Below are 19,764 nucleotides of genomic sequence, written 5' to 3'. Positions count from 1 at the left end.
CTCAAGGGCTGCCCAGTAGGAGGGAACTCAGGGACGCAGGTGGGCAGGGCTGCATCTCTACTTCAGGAGCCCTGGAGGGTTGGGTGGGCAGGCCCTTGCCCTGCCCCTGCTGACCCTGAATCTGGACAAGTGACAGAGGCGGGGGATTGTGAAGGGAGCTTTGGGAGGAGTCCTAGGGTGAGGGCCTGGGGGCCATGGTGGACCCTACATCCTGTTCCTTGGCAGGACCTTGGACAGTTCCTGTGCCCTTGGGGACGATACCAGTGCTGTCCTGTCCTCGGTCCGCAGGATCTAGCCCACCCCGAGTTGGGACTCGCACCTGCCACATCTCTGGTTCCATGTCCGTGGAGAACCTTGGCCTGCTTCTTTCCAGCCACTTGACTCCCCAGGTCTACCTGGAACTGGGCACCGCTCCCCTCCCGTGGTCTGTGTGTCCACTTTGCGTGCGGCAGTGCCCCGGGGCCTGCCACAGAACTGCTGCAGGAGGTCGGGGGGCATTGTGTAGAAATTGAATCGTGAGGCCAGTGGGTGACCCCTGCCTCTGCCTGAGAGGGACAGGCCTCTGGCTCTTCCTTTTAGGGACTGGAGAGTGCTTTCTGGTACTGCTGTTGACTCAGACTGAAGCCACTCTCAGCTCCTAAGGGCTGAGCGTCTTTCCGCTACTGTGGAAACTGCCATGTGGAGCAGCCGGAGCGGGTTTGACTGGATCCCAATCTGATTGGGGTGGGAGGACCCTGGTGTGACGGAAGCCTGGGTCCCCTTGGTCAAGTCCCCTACCACTGGGCCTCAGTTTCCCCCTAGTCGGGTGGGCTTGTCTGGAGCAGATGAGAGTGAAGTGCTGGCCCAAATGGCGGGAATCGCATCTGCTCAGGAGGTCGAGCACCGCGTGGGAGCTAAAGTTGTAGCAAACTAGCAAGGCCCCAGGGTTGTGTGAACTGGGAGACACAGTGGGTCAGACGCTGCCCCGAGCTGGCCAGTCTGCCTCCATGCCCAGGCCTGTCTCCCAGCCCAGGGCCTTTGTACTGCAGCTCGGATCCCCCAGCCCCTCCTCAGCGAGGACTTTTCTCACCCACCGCAGGCCCCGTCATTTTCTCTGTCCTTTGGGGCCCTCAGAACACATCCGACAATACTCTCGGCCGATTTATGTGCATTTTGTCCTTCCCTAAAATGGGTGTGAGATCTGAGGCAGGCACCCATGCTGTCTTCACATCCCCAGAACCTGCCCCAGAGCCGATGTAGTACAGTGGGGGCTCCTGATACCCATGGGTGGGAAGAATGTTGCAAACCCCAGGACAGGATGATCCTGGGGAATGTATCCCTAGACTCCTGCAGGGAGAGGCCGCTGCCCAGCCAGCATCAGCTGCCACCTGGGGGCCCCATGTAGTGTTTCCAGTCTGTCTCTTCCCTGAGGAGCCCCACACTCCTGGAGAAGCCACAGGCAACCCTGGCCGCAACCACGTGGGTACATGGTTGGGTGGGCAGTTTGTCCTGAGAGCTCAGGATGGAGCAAGCTGGGTGGTCAGGGAGGACTTCCTGGAAGAGGTGCCTCTGGCTTTAGCCTTGCCACATCCTTGGCCACTCTGATTCTACAGTGGGTGCCCGGGCCTTGGAGTTGGTACATCCACACAGGGTGAGGCCTGGGATCACTTCCAGGTCTATAAGCTTGGTGGGGATGGGGTACTTGTCTGGGATAGAAAGTGACCTTTCCAGATGAAACAGCCTGCCACAGATGGGGCATCCGAGCAATTGCCTGGGAACTGGGAGATTCTGGGCTCACCCTGTGAGGTTCTGAGGGCCTGACATAGTGACACCTTACACAGGAAAGGGAGTGAAGTCAGGCCTTAAAGCTGCGAAGGGCCAGACGTTGGGGAGCTGGGGCATAAGGCCTGGGAGCCGCGTGGTCCCTTCAGTCATGAGGATTGGAGGGTGCTGGGGGAGTGGGCAGGATGCATCTCCTGCGGGGTCTGGAGTGGGGCAGGGTCTGACCAGCCTGGCTGGAAGGTGGAGAGGCAGCTGCATCTGCTGGATCAGCTCCGGGGCTGAGTGGAGGGCAGGGAAGGCTCCCCAGCCCTGGGCTCAGGAGGGGGCAGGAAGATGAGGCTGCAGGAGGTGCTGGGTTGGGGGAGTGGAATGTGGGTGGGGGAGCTGGAAGAAGGTGGCTCACCCCAGCCCACGGTTGGCATGAGGTAGGGGACTGGGGGTGGGGAGAGGCAAAATGGCCTGGCAGGATCTAGAAACAGCACTGGGTCCAGGTCTGGGGTGGGCCGAGCCCGCAGGGTGGGAGGCCTGGCATCCTGCCCCTGGTGCCCCCTGCCCAGCCCCCTCTCCGCACCATACCGCTGCGGGAATCCCCACAGACTGCACTGCTCCAGAAGGAAGCGCTGGATAAGCAGATGTGGGGAGAGCAGGCAGCCCAGTTACAGGAGGCACTGACAGCCCAAAGGAAATAATCCCTAATGGCAGACTTCAGGCACTAAGGCATGACAAGGAGGGATGAACCAGCTTGTGTTGGGCCAGACACACCAGCATTTGCAGGTGCAGGAAGGAGCCAGGAGGCTGTGTGGTACACGTGGGTGCACAGGTGGCCAGGAGCACGCCCTGCCCTCCCCCAACCCACAGGCAAAATGCAGCCCACACTGCAAACCCCCGGAGAGGACCAGAGGCTGTCTGGAAACCAACATTTTATTGAGCTCTCCTCACCCCGCAGAAATCTATTCCAGCAGATTCTTTTTGCCACGGGCATCACGGATACGGGGGTGTGGCCAGCACTCCCCCCGCTGCGCACTATTTGACCGACCCCAGAGAGGGAGGCTCCTCCTCAGGACAGGCCCCCGCAGAGCAGGCTGGGGCCAGGAGAGCAGGTCATTAACCAGTAATGACCCCAGAGGTAAAATAAATTCATTTCTCTTACAAAAACAAGGGAAAAACTAGTATGAACCTCAGTGTCCCAGCACTCGGAGTTTAAATATAAAAAAGGGGCAACAGAAAACAGTTAAAAGCCAGCCAAACCGACAAGGCCACCTCCAGGGTGGTGGCGGAGCGGGCGGGGGGCCAGCCCCACCCCACGCGGGCCAGCAGCGGGTCAGTGGAGGCGGCGCCCCCAGCTGAGCGTCACCACCAGCAGCAGGGACAGCGCCAGCTCGGGCCACGGGCTGGGGGACACCTGCGGGATGAAGGTGGGGACGAGTGAGGACCTCCAGCCTGCAACAGGCCTGCTCGCTCCACACCCAGCAGGGACAAGGCAGGCGAGGGCGGGGCGGGGGAGCGCTCCGCTCAGAACTGGGGGCGGGGGGGGGGGGTCTGGGGCGAGGTGACCAGAAAGCCGAGGGGCACAGGAAGGGTAGGAGAGGCCAGTGGCCCTGAGGACACAGCAGGAGCGGAGGCCAGCCCACCAGGGGCTGCCTGTCTGCCGGGAACTGGTGTGGGGGCCGTTCTGCTGTGCTGGCGGGGAGGGAAGGGGAGCAGTCAGGGAAGCTGCTCAGGACAAGGAGCCGCTGTGAGCCACCAGTCTGCCGCATGGAGGCGATTCCTGGCAGAGGGAGAAGCACGGCTCAGGTGTGGAAGCAGGCAAGGATTCGTGCATCTGGTCCACAAGCCAGAGTCTCAAACCCAGAGGCCTTTGGGACCAGGCAGCAGTAGAAACGGGGCAAGCAGGCAGGACCGGGTAGTAGGGAGTGGTGCGGACTGTGGCATCCAGAGAGGGTATGCCCGTGGAGCAGCTGCACCACTGGCAGGAATGTAAGTCAAGGTCATGGAATCGAGGCTTACCCTGTCCCTGAGGGTCAGGAAGCTCCAGAGGCTTCTTTTCTCCCTGAGGTTAGTGAAAGCCACCATAAAACTTCGAAGAACGTCCCTCAGTCCTATGTGGCTGTAGGGAAAAACAAGCTGTAAGACAAAGGGGGGCAGGGCCATTACGCAGCAACAGGGGCGGAGACGGCCTTGACTGGAGGTGACAACTGTCACCCTATCCCCCTTCCCTGGGCGCCTCCACCAATGAGAGGCCTCTCTCCGTGGGCTGTTGGTGGTCCCGTAGTCATCCTGCTAGGGGTCTGGACTTGCGTCCCGGAGCCGGAGCCGGAGCCAGGGCAACGCCCCGCTGCCCACCGGCCCAGAGGCAGGTCCAGGGGAGGAGGAGCCGTGTTCTGAGAGGCCCTGGCTCCTCAGAGGAAGGCGGCCTCCCCGGAGACCAAGGGACCGTGTCAGCTTGCATCCCGGTCTTTTGGGGTAGGGTCTCTCCGTCCCCACCTGGGCAATTCTGTGAGGTTCCGAGAACCTGCAAGGAAGCCAGCAATTCCCGGAAGCTGAGTCCACACGCGAGAGCCCGTCCCATGCAGAAGGCTCCACCCACACGGCTGGGCACAGAGCTCCGTCTTGGCTCACTCAGCAATTCCTGTCATTTTAAGTCAAGGCTCTGCTGGAAAGGGGCTACCTCGGCTCGATGAGGGGAGGACAGAAAGGCGCCGGGGTCTGTGGCCCAGGCCAGCTCCAGGAGCTGGGGACCCAGCGGGGGAAGGGGGAGCTGCGGGCTTCGGGGCTGCCCAGGAGCGGAGCCACCGGGGGCCAGCCCTGGTCTGTGGGGGTCCTGGGCCGGGCAGGGGCTCGTCACCTGTACACGGTCATCCGGATGGGCTCGACGAACTGGGGTAGCAGCAGCCTCAGCTCCATCTCGTCAGCAATGGAGGCCAGCTGCATGGCCAAGTAATGGGGGCCGTCACTGCAGGGAGGCCACAGGGAGCTAGCTGTTGCGCTGGTGACCCACAGCCCCAGACCGACAGGTTCGTCGCGAGGTTCGGGGGCAGGGAACCTTCACACACCCCTCCTCTGGCTCCCGCTTTGCTTCAGAAGAAGCCCGTGGGGTCCCCTCCCCTGGAGTGCAAATCCTAGACCCCGGGGAGAGGGCTGCCCAGGAGAAGCCTGTGCCCACCGCCCCCCCTTGTGGGAGTGCAGGGAGACACTGAGAGCCTGTGACAGCAGTCAGCTTCCCTTTCCCCTCCCAGGATGACTGAGTGCCCCAGAGAACCCTGGGAGGGACCCTGGCACATGTCCCCTGGACCCCAATCCTGAGATTACCTCTGATGGTACCACCCCTTCTCAGAAAGGGGGGGATACCTGGCCCCTGTCTAGGCCCCCCATTCTCACTGAATGAGTCCCTGATGGAAACGGGGCCGTGCACACGCCCACCGGGCACCTGGGCCAGCTTCAGCTCTGCTCTCAGCGGGCTGCCCACATTCCATCCCGGTGACTTGGCTGGGAATTCCCAGGACCCTGAGCCCCTCCCAGCCTAGCCTTGGCCATCTGCCCAGTCTGGGGTAGGGGTTTGCTAGGGAGGGCTGGCCGGCAATCAGGTAGTGCGTTGGGTTCAAGTCAGGACAACACTGCCCCGGGCTCCATCTACAGATGCAGTGTGGAAGGGCAGGTGGCAGATTTTCAGGTCCCTCCAGCCCTAAAGTCCCGACCAGTCCCAAACCCCAAGTCCAGGACCTAACGGCTAAGCGATTCCTGAGGCCTAAAGCAGGGGGAAGCATCCAGAACCCTGGTGCTGATGCTGGGACAATCTCTTCCTGGCTGCCCTGACAACTGGGTCAGGTCTGCATCTGAAGTGGCCTCCTTCTGACTTTCTAAAACTGAATCCATCTCTTAAGAGGCCTTGAGGTGACTGTGGTCCTGAGGGCCAGGAGGCACCCTGTCTTAAGGCCACAAGCTTGAGTCATTTTGATGGCCAGTGCCATCCTGGGACTATGAATATGCTGGGTGCTCTGAGGGGCCCCTCTGTGAGCTGCTGTCAGAGCACAGCTGCCTCGCCCAGGGCACCTGCCTGCGTGACCACGCCCAGGGAATTTCCACTCTGCAGCCCTGTCTGGAGAACCCAGAAGGCTCTGCTAACCACCCGGCCACGGTCACTGACCAGGAATGGGGGTGGGCAGGGCCCAGAGGCAATTGGGACCTACCTGTAGGGGGAGACAGGGTGGAACTCCAAGATACTGGTCACGCCGGGTAGCCCCTCACCTTGGTCATCCAGGAAGCCAGGGCCATGGTTTTGCAGGAAGGTGTACAAAAAGAGGTTCCTAGAGAGGGGTCTTGCTTGATACATTTCTTCTCTGGAGAAAAAAGAAGTAGACTGGATGCTTTGGGGTGTCACTCACTAGTCACCTTACCTCTACCCTAGCTTCCCCGGCGTGAATCCTGCTGTGTATGCTTGCTGTGTGCCTCTGGGCAAGTCACCGTGCCTCTCTGTTCTGTCATACACCCCTCAGGGATTTGGAGAAGACTCATAAGCGCCCTTGCCTTTTTCTCTTTTTTGTGTGTGAAAAGAGAATCAGGGAATTCCCTGGCGGTCCAGTGGTTAGGACTTGGTCGGGGAACTAAGATCCGGAAAGCCGTGGGGCACGGCCAAAAAAAAAAAGAGCAAATCAGACTACAAACGTATGTTTCTAATACTGGCCCCCAAGAGGCCTGTAGTCAAACTAAAAAACCCAAGTGTCTGGTGTCACAGTGGCCTAAGGCTGGGCTCCAGCAGGAGAGCCAATTCGTTGGGTTCTGCCAGCTTCCAATTGCTACGCCCCTCGAGCAGAAAAAGCAAATGCAAGCTACACGAGGAAAAGTCACCCACAATCCCAACTCCCAGAGGGATACTGCCAGTTTCTGGACACATTCGCAGCACACACATTTTCAAAAATGGGATCACTCCTGGGGCAGGGAGCGGGGGGAACGAACTGGGAGATTGGGATTGACATATATACACTACTGTGTATAAAGTAGATAACTAATGAGAACCTAAAAAAAAAAAAAGGGATCACTCCTTACATAGTATTTTATAACCTCCTTTCTTCGCTTGATGTCTCACCTCTCCACTCCCCTGCTCCTTGCTAATAGAACTAGTTTTTGGGGTGGCCCTGATCTGTGTTAATCTAAGGCAGTCTGACACTCCTGTTCTCACTTTCCCGGCACGCCTTGCAGCTAGTGGTGGGCATGTAACCCAGTTCTGGTCAATGAGGTCTCAGAGTCTGACATGGGGGCTGAAAGGGAGCAGACACAGGCTGGGCAGCTGTGTTTACATGTTCACATCATCGCTTGTGATAGCCGGTGAGGCCTGTGACCGTGTTCACCAGAATTTACCCCACACTGTATCAAACAGCCTTCAGTCCGGAATATAGTGAATGAAGAACCAAAGGGCCTGAGTTCAAATCCCAGCTCTTCCACTCAGCAGCTGTGTGATGTCACAGTTTTCTCATCTGTAAGGTACCCCCCCCCCCACTGGGCTGTTGGGGAATGAAGGAATCTCCGTTAAGTACTTTGAGCAGAGCCTGGAACACGGGGGGAACAGGCACTGTTATGACCTCTGTACTTCAGTCCATTATTCTTATAATAATAATAAATTGTAGGGAATTCCCTGGCAGTCCAGTGGTTAGGACTCCCCGCTTCCACTGCAGGGGGCACGGGTTCGATCCCTGGTCGGGGAACTAAGATCCCACGTGCCGCGGGGCACGGCCAAAAAAATTTAATTGTATTAATAACTAATTGGCTTACACCCAAGTCTCCTGCTCCCCAGGCCAGAGTGGATCAGCGTTCATCCCTGAAGTGGACTGCAGGCAGGACGTGCACGGGCACAGAGACACGGAGCTAAACAAGCACGCGTGCGCTTACCACGTGCTTTCAGCATTAAAGGGTGACGGCTGGAAATGCAAAGAAAGACAGGGCAGGGGCTCGTGGGCACACAGGTTAAGGTTCCTGGGTCCTCCAGGTGTCTCGGGGCAAGTCTAGACAAGTTATTCTCCACAATGCATCCAAACTGCATGCAGAGATGGACATGATGTCATCAAGGGCGCAGACAGGTATTTGGGGGGTCTGGGGCCTTTGAGAAAGAAAACCACATAAGGACAGCATTGTTCCAGAGAGAATAAATGCCCAGAATTTGTATCAAAGAGAGATGGCTGTTTCAGTTTCCTGAGAGGGAAACAGTTTTACATCTGTTCCAGATGCAAGCTCAGTGTGAAAGGCAGGTCCGCAGGAGCTGGGGCTGGAGAGATCAGACGTGTAAACACAGCCACAAAGGCCACAAAAGAGCCCCGGCCTGACATATGCCACCCGCACCTGTCAGGACAGCCCCTTCCCCTGTGGGCTGAAAGGAGCTGTCAGGTCAGATCTGGTGGGTGGAGGGAGGGTGGCCCCCGGCAGGGCTGGGGGAAGGGTGCTGCCACCTGCTGAGGGCACCTGCAGGCAAAGTATTAAGAGGGCCTGACCCAGCGACTCCCCCAAACCAGCAGGGAGGGTCACAGGGACTTTCCTAAGACCCCACACCCAGCAGAGGTACCACTCTGGGTGCCTAAATCTTCACACATTTGTTCTAGAGACTGCTGGGTATCGGTGAAAAGCCGTGAGGTGAATCTAGATCCACCGGCCATCCTTGAGGAAAAAGTAGACGACAAAACTAGTATGGTTTGAAGCCACTTCTGTAGCCAGGGGTGACTTTCATCCCTTCCCCTTTTGATTAGGGGAGGCTGAACCAAGGTCACAAATCCTACTCCCAGGCCCCGGACCCCCGCGGGGTTGGGGCGGTGCATGGACACCACTTTGGGGCGGGGTGGGCTCAATTAAGTTAGGTTTACCTTAAGAAAATTGTAAACGAGTCTTAACAAGCTAGATCAACATACAAAAAACAGCATTCCTACAAGGCAACTAGAAAATATTATAGACAATAAATACATCTACAGAAATATAAGGGTTTTGATCAGGAATGAATTTAAGAAAGGATGCTTAAAATCTTTATGGACAAAAATTTTAAATTCCATTAACAGACTTAAAAGACCCAGATAAATGGAGACAGGTTTTAACACTGCATAGGTTGTAAGCCCTGTGAACTTGACCTTGTGTTAGGCTGGCATTTCAGGAATTGGGACCAGGAGCTCTTGCTGCCCTCAGGCCCCAGGCCCCAGGCCCCAGGGTGTCTATGCAAATGGCTATTTTCCAGGGAAAGCTGCCCCATCAGGGAGATGACGTCATTTGCATCAGTCTCCCTGATCCCTCCCCCCTCCCCCCCCCTCCCCAGCCCCCTGAGCACGGGGCTCTTCTCTTCCCAGGGATGGCTTATGGTCCCGTGGACACCCCTTCCCAAGGGGTCACAAGGGGACTTCACTGGGCACATGGCCTGAACCTCACCTTGACCCACCTTCTCAATATCCCTCGTCCCCAGCAGACGCCTAGAATCCTGGGCACCTTGTGTACCAAATGGGATGAGGGGCCCTACCAGGCAGGTGCCTGACCAGGGACAGTGGCTACTGGCAGCTTGGCCAGGCTGGGGGTGAGGCCTGTGCTGTGTCTGGCCAGCTCCACGGATGGCTGAGCAACGGAGTGGTGCCTCCCCAACCAGACTGAACTGTTTGGGGGCAGGACCCACGTCTGCACCTTCATGTGGGTCCCCAGACCCCTCCGGACCTCTCTTGGGCTGGCCTGGGAAGAGAACAAAGACACCAGACTCTCTTCTCCCCTTGCTCATCATCTGAGCCCTGCACGGATGCTCCAGGACAGGTGGGGGGATCTTGGGTTAACGTCCTAACCCACCCACTCGCCTGCAGTGAGATCTTGGGCCAGACCCTCAATTTCCTTATCTGTTAAATGGGGATAATGGTCCCAAGATAATAGGGTTCCTCTTCCAGGCAAGAACAAGCACTAATTGTCTTATAATTCTGGCTCATGTCTGGGTATCTACTATTGTCAGGCAGTGATTTAAGCCCTCCCTGTACATGGATTAACTCTAAAATGCTCCCCACTTAATCCCGTATCTAAGTCAGAGAAGTGAAGATTGAATCCAAGTCCTCTGCCCTCTTGCTTCTAGCCAATGCAAAGGTTCTGGCTGGTATCAATGGAGGAGAATCAGCAGTCAGGCCTAGGCTGTCCTTGGGCCTCTAGATCTGAGCGAGAGAACAGTGTGGCCAGAGGGCCGGGGGCAGGGTCCCTACGGCAGCCTGCCAGCTCTGGTCCCTCCCAGCTACCGCATCACCCCAGTGGAGGCCCAGGGCCGGTCCCTCCTGTCTGGCCCTGCTCCTGCTGGGGTCTCCAATCTGATCTCCACTCAGCAGCCTCAAATCTGACCCCGCCACCCCCTCTTAGCTCCCCAGTCCCCTCGGGAGACATGCTACACCATTACCAGGGCCCTCTTCTCCCCCTGGTCGCCTTAGCCCTGCCACCCCAATCCTGGACCTGGTTCCCACCACACTACAGAGCACGTACCCAGACGTGCCAAGCCTCTAGTCTTTGCCTGGGCAGTGCCACTGGCCATCCTCAGTCTCCTTTTGACATCCCTGTTGGTCCCTGCTGGGTGTCCTTGGGTAAGTCAACCTCTGTGCCAAGCTTACTCACTCCTCAATGAGGACACTAGCAATAGCCATTTCACGGGGGACAAACAGAAGCTGGGACTTCCCTGGAGGTCCAGTGGTTAGGACTCCCGAGCTTCCACTGCAGGGGGCCCGGGTTCGATCCCTGGTGGGGGAACTAAGATACCGCAAGCCACATGGTGTGGCCAAAAAAAAAAAAAAAAACACGTAAAAAGAAGCTGCCCTTACTGTTAATCTCTGCTTCCTGGCACACAACACAGAGCAGAGAAATGCTTGTCGAATGACTAAACAAAGCCAAGTACTGAGGTCACTGCAGCTGCAGATCCAGGAGCCTGGACTGGTTTCAAGCATCTATTTTTTTCCAGCATATTTGCAAATGAGTAGTTTAAAACCCTTCTTTGGTGAAAGGAAGTCACACCCACCCAGGCTGCAGCCCACACATACCCTCCTGCACACTCAGTGGAAACCCATCTTCCTCCAGAGCTCCAGATGCAAACTGCTGTCCCCACAGCCATGAGGACACCTGCAGGGCTTGGAAGGGAGGGCAGGCTCTGGACCAGCCAGCCTGCAGTGTCACTGGCTGTGTCTCTTCCACACACACACTGAGATGGGAACAGCTGCCCCCTCTTTGGAGGGGGGACCCTCAGTTGCCCGAAGCCCAGCCTTCCCCCTGTCCCTGCAGGCCTTGCAGCAAAGCAGGAACAGGTGATGACCCCTCTGGGACCACATCAGAGCCATCTGGTAAATGCAGTCCTGGGTGCCAGGCCAATGGCTGCTGGGTGGATCCAGCTGGAAAGCCCTGGTCCCCAGTCTTTTCCTTTGGGGCTTCCCGCCCCCTCCATGAGCAGGGCAATGCCCTGGCTTACAGAGCACCCAATGCTCAAAGCATCAAGCGGAAAAGCCCTGACCTCAGCAAGACAGACCCAGCTTCCAGTCCCAGCTCTGCCACGGCTGTGTGACCAGAACCAGAGAGGGCTCTCCAGCACAGAAGCGGCACAGCCTCCAGGACTGTTCAGAGGAATAAAAGATACCACTGTTGCCCATTTTCTGCCACCTAGCAGGGGCTCCACAGCTGGTTAAGAAATCAACAGACCCAGAAGGGAATGGGAAACAGCTAGCCCCTACTTCTCTGGGGGCCAGTTTGACAGTCTCTACCAAAGTCACAAATGCACACAACCCTTTAATTTCTGGAAATGTGTCCTCCAGTGAGGCCGGCCTGTACCTGGCAGGATCTTGCTGGGCCAAGATCCTGAAGGTGCAAGCACACAGCAGGGGGCACGACTTAACTGTGCTGCCACAGGGGTAAGAAGAAAAGACAAACACCTCCACCTGCGTGAGTGCATCTCCTGAAGGAGAAAGGCGATTAGTAAAGAGGGGAAGGGTCCTCTCTGGGACAAAGGTAGGAAGGAGACTGAATTTTTACTATAAATGTTTTCCTCTTCCTGAACATATGCTGGTATCACTGATTCAGAAAATAAAGCAAAAGCAACTGTTTCAAGTTCATAGCTTTAATTTGCGGTCTCAGATACTGATGTTTGTCTTAAAGGTCTGTTTCAGGAATCAGGCATCCAACCCCTCCCAGCCCCACTCCCCGCCCCTGCACCACCGCTCCCTCCCCACCTGGCAGGAGAGGTCCAGACTTATGAACCTGCAGATGTCCCAAGCAGCTGGTCTGATGTGGGTGGGGCTCACTTCCCTTAAGTGAAGGAGAAATACCTGGGGGACAAGGAGAGAGGAAAGAAAGGAGGGAGAGGAAAGTAAGGAGAGGGAAAGGTTATTTCAAGCAAAAGGTTGGAAATTCACCTGTGGGGTGGGCAGGAGTTAGAAAGCTGCAGCTTGGAAGGGACCCCCCTCAAGTCCTACTGCCGCAGCAGCACCGGAGCCCTCCTTCCACCTTGAACCCCAGCACAGGTGCTGGCCTGAGCCGCCTGGGACCAGGCGCAAACACTGCCAGCCACCGAGCAAGAGGCTGGGGTGGCCTCAGGCAAAGGCTGCCCACTCTGGGCCCGGTGCTTCTCGGTGCTTCTCGCTCAGTAACCCCACACCCTTTTTATTTGCATCTAGAGTCCAGCCTCCGTCAGGACTCAGGGTTGGAACCGGGAAGGGCTTGTCACACACATACGTGGGAGGAGCTACATTAAATCTGGCCTCAACCCCAGGACACACCCTTGGCCGCAGTTTAAGGTCACAGTTTGGCTGGAGTTGCTCAGGGCTGACTGGGCTCCAGGTCCCCAGCGCCTGACCCGATGAGCTCCGGAATGTCAGCGGGAAGAACGATGCAAGACCAGCGCCCTCTTCTCCTCCCCACCTGGGCAGGTTGGCCCCGCACAAATGGAAGGAGCTGGGGCCTCTGGGTAGCGTGGAAAGAAGTCACGATTAGCTGTGAGTGACAAGAGCAAGCTAAGGACCTGCTGTTTATGCAGATGTTGATTTCTCACTGCTTACACAGTATTTATGAATGGAAACGCTGTAGCAAAGGGGCCCTGGGCTGGGCGCACACCTGGGTTCTGCTCCAGCTTGGCTGTGCTACTCTGGACAAATTCCTTAGCCCCTCTGGACCCCTAATTCTTCACTTGTAAAACAAGCATTGGGGACAGATTCTTTTCTGTCCTTTCCTGCTCAAATATCCATTAAAAAAACAAACAAACTGTAGAGAAAGTGTAAAAGATTAATAATTCTCTTGACAACTAATTTTGAAATGGTTTTCAACCAGTTTGCTGAGGTCTGAAAGTTTCTGTCCCGCCCCAAATTCCTCAGTTGAAAACCTAATGCCCAGTAATGGGAAAAGGAGGTGGGGCCGCTGGGAGGCAAACAGATCATGAGGGCTCTGCTAGTGGGTTTCGTCTCTTCTAAACGAGGCCCAGGAGAGCTCCCTTCCCCATCCTCCACTGAGGATACAGGAAGTCTGGGGCACCCTGACCTTGGACTTCCAGAATCCAGAACTGTGAGAAATAAATGTCTGTGGCTTATGAACCGTCCAGCTTGTGGTATTTTGTAAGAATACACACTTCAATGAATTGAACAGAAAAAAGGCAGGGGAAACATGGTGAGGAGACCCTGGCAGGCCAGGTCGGAGGGGATCCCAGTCAACCAAGTCCTGTTGACACCCCTGTGCTTCTCCATCACCATTAGAAAGGAAAGGTGCCAAGATACCGCCTGGGTCTGCAGTTTAAGGAGCATGTATTTCAAACAGTAAATGCCGAAGAGGGTGTGGAGAAAAGGGAACCCTCCTACACTGTTTTTGGGAATGTAAACTGATGCAGTCACTATGGAAAACAGTGTGGAGTTTCCTTAAAAAACTAAAAATAGAGCTTCCATAGAATCCAGCAATCCCAATCCTAGGCATGTATCTACAAAAGGTGAAAACTCAAATTCAAAAAGATGCATGCACCCTCAATGTTCATAGCAGTGTTATTCACAATTGCCAAGACATGGAAACAACCCAAGTGCCCATCAACACATGATTGGTTTTAAGACGTGGTGTGTGTGTGTGTACACAATGAAATATTACTCAGCCATAAAAAAGAATGAAGTATTGCCATTTGCAGCAATATGCAATATGTATGGACCTAGAGATTATCACACTCAAACAGAGAAAGACAAATATTACATGATATCAGTTATATGTGGAATCTAAAACAGCACAAATGAATTTATTTACAAAACAGACTCAGACACAGAAAACTTATGGTTACAAAAGGGGAAGGGGGGGATAAATTAGGAGTATCAGATTAACAGATCCACACTATCATATACTATTTTTTTTTTTGGCCGCGCCAGGCGGCATGCGGGATATCTTAGTTCCCCGACCAGGGATCGAACCCGCTACCCCGCGGAGTCTTCAACACTGGACCACCAGGGAAGTCCCCACACCATCATATATAAAATAAACAAGGATTTACTGTATAGCACAGGAAACTACATTCAGTGTCTTGTGATAATCTATAATGGAAAAAAATTTTTTTAAATATATATTGTTTCTGAATCACTTTGCTGTACACCTGGAACTAACACAATACTGTAAATCAACTATACTTCAATTAAAGTACCTAAGAAGAATTTAAGTGAAGGACTACGCCCTGCTTTCTTCAGGTCTGGGTCTCCCTCCAGCGCTGTGGCGTCTCAACCACTCACGAGATCCTGTCACGGAGCGCTCCAGTCAGCAGCCTTGGGGGCTCCCATTTCCTCCCTGGGACAGATCTCAGCTCCCCACTCCCACCTTTTCACACCCTCAACCCCACCTTTACACCCTCCTTCTGCCTTCCCCAGGTTGGCATCAGGGACCTGCTTCTTCCTCCAGGCCCAGCCCAGAACCCACCTCGTTCCAGGACAGAATTATCTGTTCCGTACCCAGCATCCTGCGTAAACAGACCTGGATTAGGCACTTAGCCCATGACGGGTCTCATTAAATGTTTACCTGTCTATCTGCCCTGGCTCAGAGCAGGAACCCTGTGAGCGGGGACAGCCCAGTGGGAACCAGACAGTACAATGTCCAATAGAATGAGGGAACTGGGCTCACAGGACAGTCGGCTCCTGGCTGGGGCACCCTGGACTGGACAGCCTCACCTTTTGAGAGGAGGCAGAGGCTGCACGCATGGTATACGGTCAGCGCTCACTAATGGGAAGCTCTCGTCTGGTGAGTCTGGAGCTCAGGAGAGGCGCATGCCCACCCTGTGTCAGAGCTGGGATTTCCCGGATGCGTCATTGTTGGCACACGGGAAATCCGGCCCATCTCCCTGCCGGGACTCAGAGCCTCCTCTGAGGTCCAAGCCAGACACAAGTGACCCTCCCCAGATAGCCACGTGGGGCTGCCCGCTCCGGCCCAGAGCTTGCATCTCCTGTCAGACTCTGGGTGACCCCGTGTCTTCTCCCACCTCCAGAAAAACAGGTTTACCAAGCAGTGCCTGACAAGGCCCAGCGGGTGTTTTGTGTCGTCACATCCTAATATTGACACTAGGATAATCAGCTGCCCTCCGCGAGCCGCCCCAGTGCCCTGACCACCAGGCCTGGCCTCTCCTGCCTGCCTCAGGGCCCACGAGGGACTTGGACCGGGGACTTATTTGCTTACATCCAGGGCCCGGCCCCAACCAACCCGCGGCAGGACAAAGCCACGACTGCACACGTCCACTCCAGACCCGCTGCAGGCTTCCTGGTGGCCGCCGACAACAAAATCCCGAGCGTGCCGGGAACTTCCTTGAAACCCCTTGGAATTGTTCTGAGCCAAGAAAAAAACAGCCGGACTCTCGTGGGATCCACTATGTCCACGGCAGGGGAAGCAAGAAGCCATTAATTGTCTACAAACTTAATGGGTTCACTAAAAACAGGATGCTTTCCAGGGAGAGGGGAAAACACCTCCGAGGTCAGGGTCAAGACCCACCGATGGATGGAGCTCTTCGCGGTGTGCCCCCTTCCATTTACTAGAGGATTGGACGTGAAAAAATGGACTATAACACTGCTCTCTGCTTTCTTTCCAGCTCAGTTTTTATACCTACTAACCACTTAAGAAAATTTACAATAAACATACATACAACCGTCTAACCAGCTTCTTCCCAGAGTGCCCAGGCTGTGACGGGCACTGGAGATGCTCTAATGAGTGTGACCTTTCTAAATTCCTCTTCTAATGGAACTACAGGCTAGTGTAAATCACACGAAGTGAGCACACATAATTCCCACACTGTCTTGAGTGTCCTGAAGACAGTATAGTCAAGTCTTAGGCCAGCCCACACTCTGGAGTGTTTCTCCCAAGACTGTTCCTTACTTTCTGAGACAGACCGCATTCTGTCTATGTAATGTGTATGTCTCTAAATAAATCCACTTCTTACCTATCCAAAAAAAAGGTACTAGGCCAGAGGGACCGCTGGGAAGAGTGGGAGGGCTGTGGCTTTAGATCAGGTAGTCAGGGAAGACTTCTCAGAGAAGGAAGCAACTGAGTTGAGATGATGAGTCTGACATGCACAAAGACCGTGCTGCTAAGTACATCACTCCATCCCTCCCATGCAAGGCCACACAGAATCCCTGATGCTTGGAGAAATATTCCTGCTGACATAGTTCCACCAAAAAAAGAAAAAGAAAGACCACCTGGCAGCCATCTTAGAAGGTAGATTAAATATGTTCCCCACCCTTGCAGTGGTTAAGAATCCGCCTGCCAATGCAGGGAACACGGGTTCCATCCCTGGTCTGGGAAGCTTCCACATGCTGAGGAGCAACTAAGCCCGTGTGCCACAACTACTGAGCCTGCGTGCCACAACTACTAAAGCCCGCGCACCTAGAGTCCACGCTCCGCAACAAGAGAAGCCACTGCAATGAGAAGCCTGCGCACCGCAACGAAGAGTAGCCCCCGCTCGCCGCAACTAGAGAAAGCCCGCGCGCAGCAACACAACAAAGACCCAGCACAGCCAAAAAGAAATTAAAAAAAAAAGTTCCCCACGCTAAAGGACATTTTGAGGCACTCCCTGAAAGCTCACACTCTGGAAGCCACCCTCTCCAGACCCCTCAGGCATTTTAAACCAAACCCAAGCAAAAATAAACTTGTACAGTCTAATGTTGGTAAGGCTGAAGAAGCCACAGTGACCTTGAGGTTAAAACGGTGGGAAATCCCCAAATCCTGGAATGAGAAGGGAGGGGAGATGGGGGGGTACACAGACAAGCAGCACCAGCAGCCAGGTGCTAAGACTGGAATCCAGGCCATTTAGGGACCAGGTGCAAATCACCCAAAAAGTGCTGTTCCTAAGGACCCATTCCAAGGGCATGTCCAAAATAAGTAGAAATAAGATTAAAGTGTTAACTCCAGAGAAGTCAGTAACAGCCACCAACACTTGGGGGTGGTGTTCCTCCGTCCCTGTTGGGAAACCTCACGGACCCATTTTACAGAATGAGCAAACTGAGGCTCAGAGGTGGAGTAGCCCGTCTAAGACAACACAGCTGGAAAGTGGCTGCGTGGAGAGTTTGGCCTGGCTTCTAGGAAACGGCTCATAATGCCTCCTGAACTATGTCTCAGTTTCTCCATCTGTAAAATGAGGCCTACCATCCTTGGAGGCTGGCCAGCACAGAGCCCTCCCTAGCGTAGTAAGGATAAAACCGATAACCCTCCCTTCCTCCCTTCCTCCCTTCCTGGGCAGCTGGAGCAAAGCCTGCGCAGAAAACCAAGCCACATGGGTGCTTGAAAAATGTTACAACAGCAGCGGCAGCAAGAGCAACAGCAGCAACACCCGACCCCCAGGGTGGCTCCTTCTGGCGAAAATTACAGTAACAATGAACGGTTTACAAAACGACTCACACCCAGGAGGTAACGAGCCCGGGGCACCCCACCCCCACCCCCAGGGCTGGTTGGGGCCGCGCGGGGCTTGCGGCTGGACCCCTCTTGGTCACCGGATAGAACGCGCCCGGCGGCCCCTCCAGCGCCGCGGCGCCCGGCGGTCCCCGGTTTACACAAGCGAGCCGGGCGCCTTCCCCGCTCGGCGCACCTGCACTGGGCGTGGGTAGGAGGAGGGCGCCGCGCCCGCTCGGCGCGCAGTTCCTGTTCCGGACTTCCCCGCGTCCCGAGTCCGGCCGGTTTCGGGCCCCTCGAAGGTGCGCGGCTCCGGGGCGCCCCGGGGTCGGCGGGGACCGGTGCTCGACGCCATCTTCCGTTTTTTGGTGGCCGCGCGGCTGTACCGTCTCGGCCCTGGGCCTCGGCCCTGGGCTGGCAGCCCCGCTCTCTGGCCCGTCCCCCGAGGACGTGGGAGCCCGGCCCCGGAGGCCGCGCAGGAGGGAGGAGCGGGGCGATGCGGCGCCGGGTTCCCGGGGCGCGGCGCAGAGGGGCCGCCCCATTGCACAGATGCGGAGACTGAGGCCCGCAGAGGCCCCGGCTGCCACGGTCGCCAACCGGGAACTGGAGCCCCCGCCAGCGAGGAGGTGTTTCGGAGCCGGGGTCCCCAGACGTCGCCCGCGAGTAACACCCGGGACAGGGAAACCTGGGTACGGGTCCCCCACCTTCCAGCCGGCGCCCAGGGCAGCCCCCGGGCGCTTACCTGCCGGGCTCGGGCTGGGCAGAGGGGCGGACGCCAGCGGAGTTAGGGTCACAGCACGGGGGGCAGGGCTCGGACTCACCTCGCGTCGGCGGTGGCAATGGCGGTGACGGTGGCGGCGGCCGCAGCGCTCGAGCCGGGAGGCGTATTGTCTACGGCTAGGGGCCCGCGCGCGCGACCATATAAAACGCCGGGCCCCGCCCCGGCCCGCCCTCAGGGCCGCCTCCCCGGCCAATAGCACGGACTCCAGGACCCAGTCGGGTCCGAATGGCAACAGAGCTGCTACAAGTGTGATCTGTTTACTTGTTTACTGTCTTTCTGCCTCCTGCGGTCTGCAGGTTTGTTTTGTCGCGTGCGCTGGTTTGCTCCGGGGAATATTTGTGGATGAATCCCCTGGCTGCGTTTGGGTGGGTATTCCAGGATCTTTATATCCTCAAAGAACTCCTAGGGGATTGATGCTTTTTTCTTGCCCACGAGGCTCAAAGAGGACTTAATGACCTGCTAAATGACAGCATGAATTCAGCGTTCAAATATTGGCGCTCTTAGTGCTGGCAGCTTCAGGAGTTAGGTTTTGTTTGTTTTTTTTTTCTTCAATTTTTTAAACTATGGTAAAATGCACATAGCAAAATTTGCCATCTTTACTATTTTTAAGTGTACTGTTCACTGGTATTAAATACATTCATAATGTTGTGCATTCATCTTCATAACTCTCCATCTTTCAAAACAAACTGTAAAAATACACCAGTAAAAAATAACTCCCCATTCCTCCCTCCCCCGGGTCCTGGCAACCATCAGGCGTCAGGTGTTTTTAAGCCTATTTCACAAATGTGAAAACTAAGACTCAAACTTCTGTAGAAACAGCATCAGCAGCATTCAACCAAAGCCTGGCGTCTTCCTGCCCCACTCCTTCCCACCCCGCATCCTTCCAGCTGCACCATCCATCACACCTCCATTCCCATTGCCGTAGTGGGGGCAGCCCGCCCTGCTCTGGCGCTCCTGGGCCTAGGGGGAGATGAGTGGCAGAGAAGGGCCCCCAAAGCCTCGGGGGAGGGAGGAGAAATCAGAAAAGGTCCAGGCAGGGTGGTACCCAGCCCTGGGGTGGGCTAAGGAGGTGTAGGGTCTCGAGTCCCCAACCTGTTATTGCTGGGGTGTGTTGAGGTAGAGGAATGCAGAGCAGAGCATTGGGGTTACAAAGTAGCTGTTGTCCCAGGAACAAAACAAAGCTTGTTTACCTCAGTCCTGCTGCCTATTGGAACAGAGAAACAGCAGGGTCCGGGGAGCTCCCCTCGCCTTAGTTCTGCCATTTGCTACCTGTTGGAGATCCCCTCACCCCTTCTTCCCACCTCTGGAGTGATGACACTGATATGGATGTTTCCTTCATTGTTCTCATCTGTGAAATGGGATGATGGCATGCCCCCTCCCCCACC

At 55.8% G+C, this 19,764-nt stretch overlaps 1 protein-coding gene and 1 long non-coding RNA gene across 5 annotated transcripts in view; both read right to left on the bottom strand.

The window, feature by feature from the left end:
* The window catches only part of LOC125960485 (uncharacterized), a 327,476-nt gene that overhangs the window by 219,368 nt on the left and 88,344 nt on the right, over positions 1 to 19,764 (bottom strand). The window lies entirely within an intron of this gene.
* Positions 2,665 to 18,488, bottom strand: LOC117196480 (uncharacterized). Of its 4 annotated transcripts, none has more exons than XR_007470182.1 (5): positions 18,420 to 18,488; positions 11,952 to 12,047; positions 5,949 to 6,098; positions 3,769 to 4,714; positions 2,665 to 3,163 (listed from the first exon to the last, which is right to left on the bottom strand). XR_007470182.1 is itself a non-coding variant. In XM_049694568.1 (4 exons), exons 1-4 carry the CDS (start codon positions 6,089 to 6,091, stop codon positions 3,083 to 3,085), a joined length of 432 nt encoding a protein of 143 aa, XP_049550525.1. In that variant the 5' UTR covers positions 6,092 to 9,006; the 3' UTR covers positions 2,665 to 3,082. The 4 variants fall into 4 exon arrangements, 1 of the variants encoding a protein (XP_049550525.1); XR_007470181.1 differs by lacking the exons at positions 11,952 to 12,047; positions 18,420 to 18,488 and adding an exon at positions 3,226 to 3,529 and having other exon boundaries at positions 2,665 to 3,194; positions 3,769 to 3,868; positions 4,607 to 4,714; positions 5,949 to 9,012; XR_007470183.1 differs by lacking the exons at positions 11,952 to 12,047; positions 18,420 to 18,488 and adding an exon at positions 17,795 to 18,390.

Source organism: Orcinus orca, chromosome 11, assembly GCF_937001465.1.
Source record: "Orcinus orca chromosome 11, mOrcOrc1.1, whole genome shotgun sequence".
In the NCBI taxonomy this organism is placed as follows: domain Eukaryota; kingdom Metazoa; phylum Chordata; class Mammalia; order Artiodactyla; family Delphinidae; genus Orcinus; species Orcinus orca.
The sequence above is the reverse complement of the archived record's forward strand: the minus strand, read 5'-3'. Positions and strand labels throughout refer to the sequence as shown.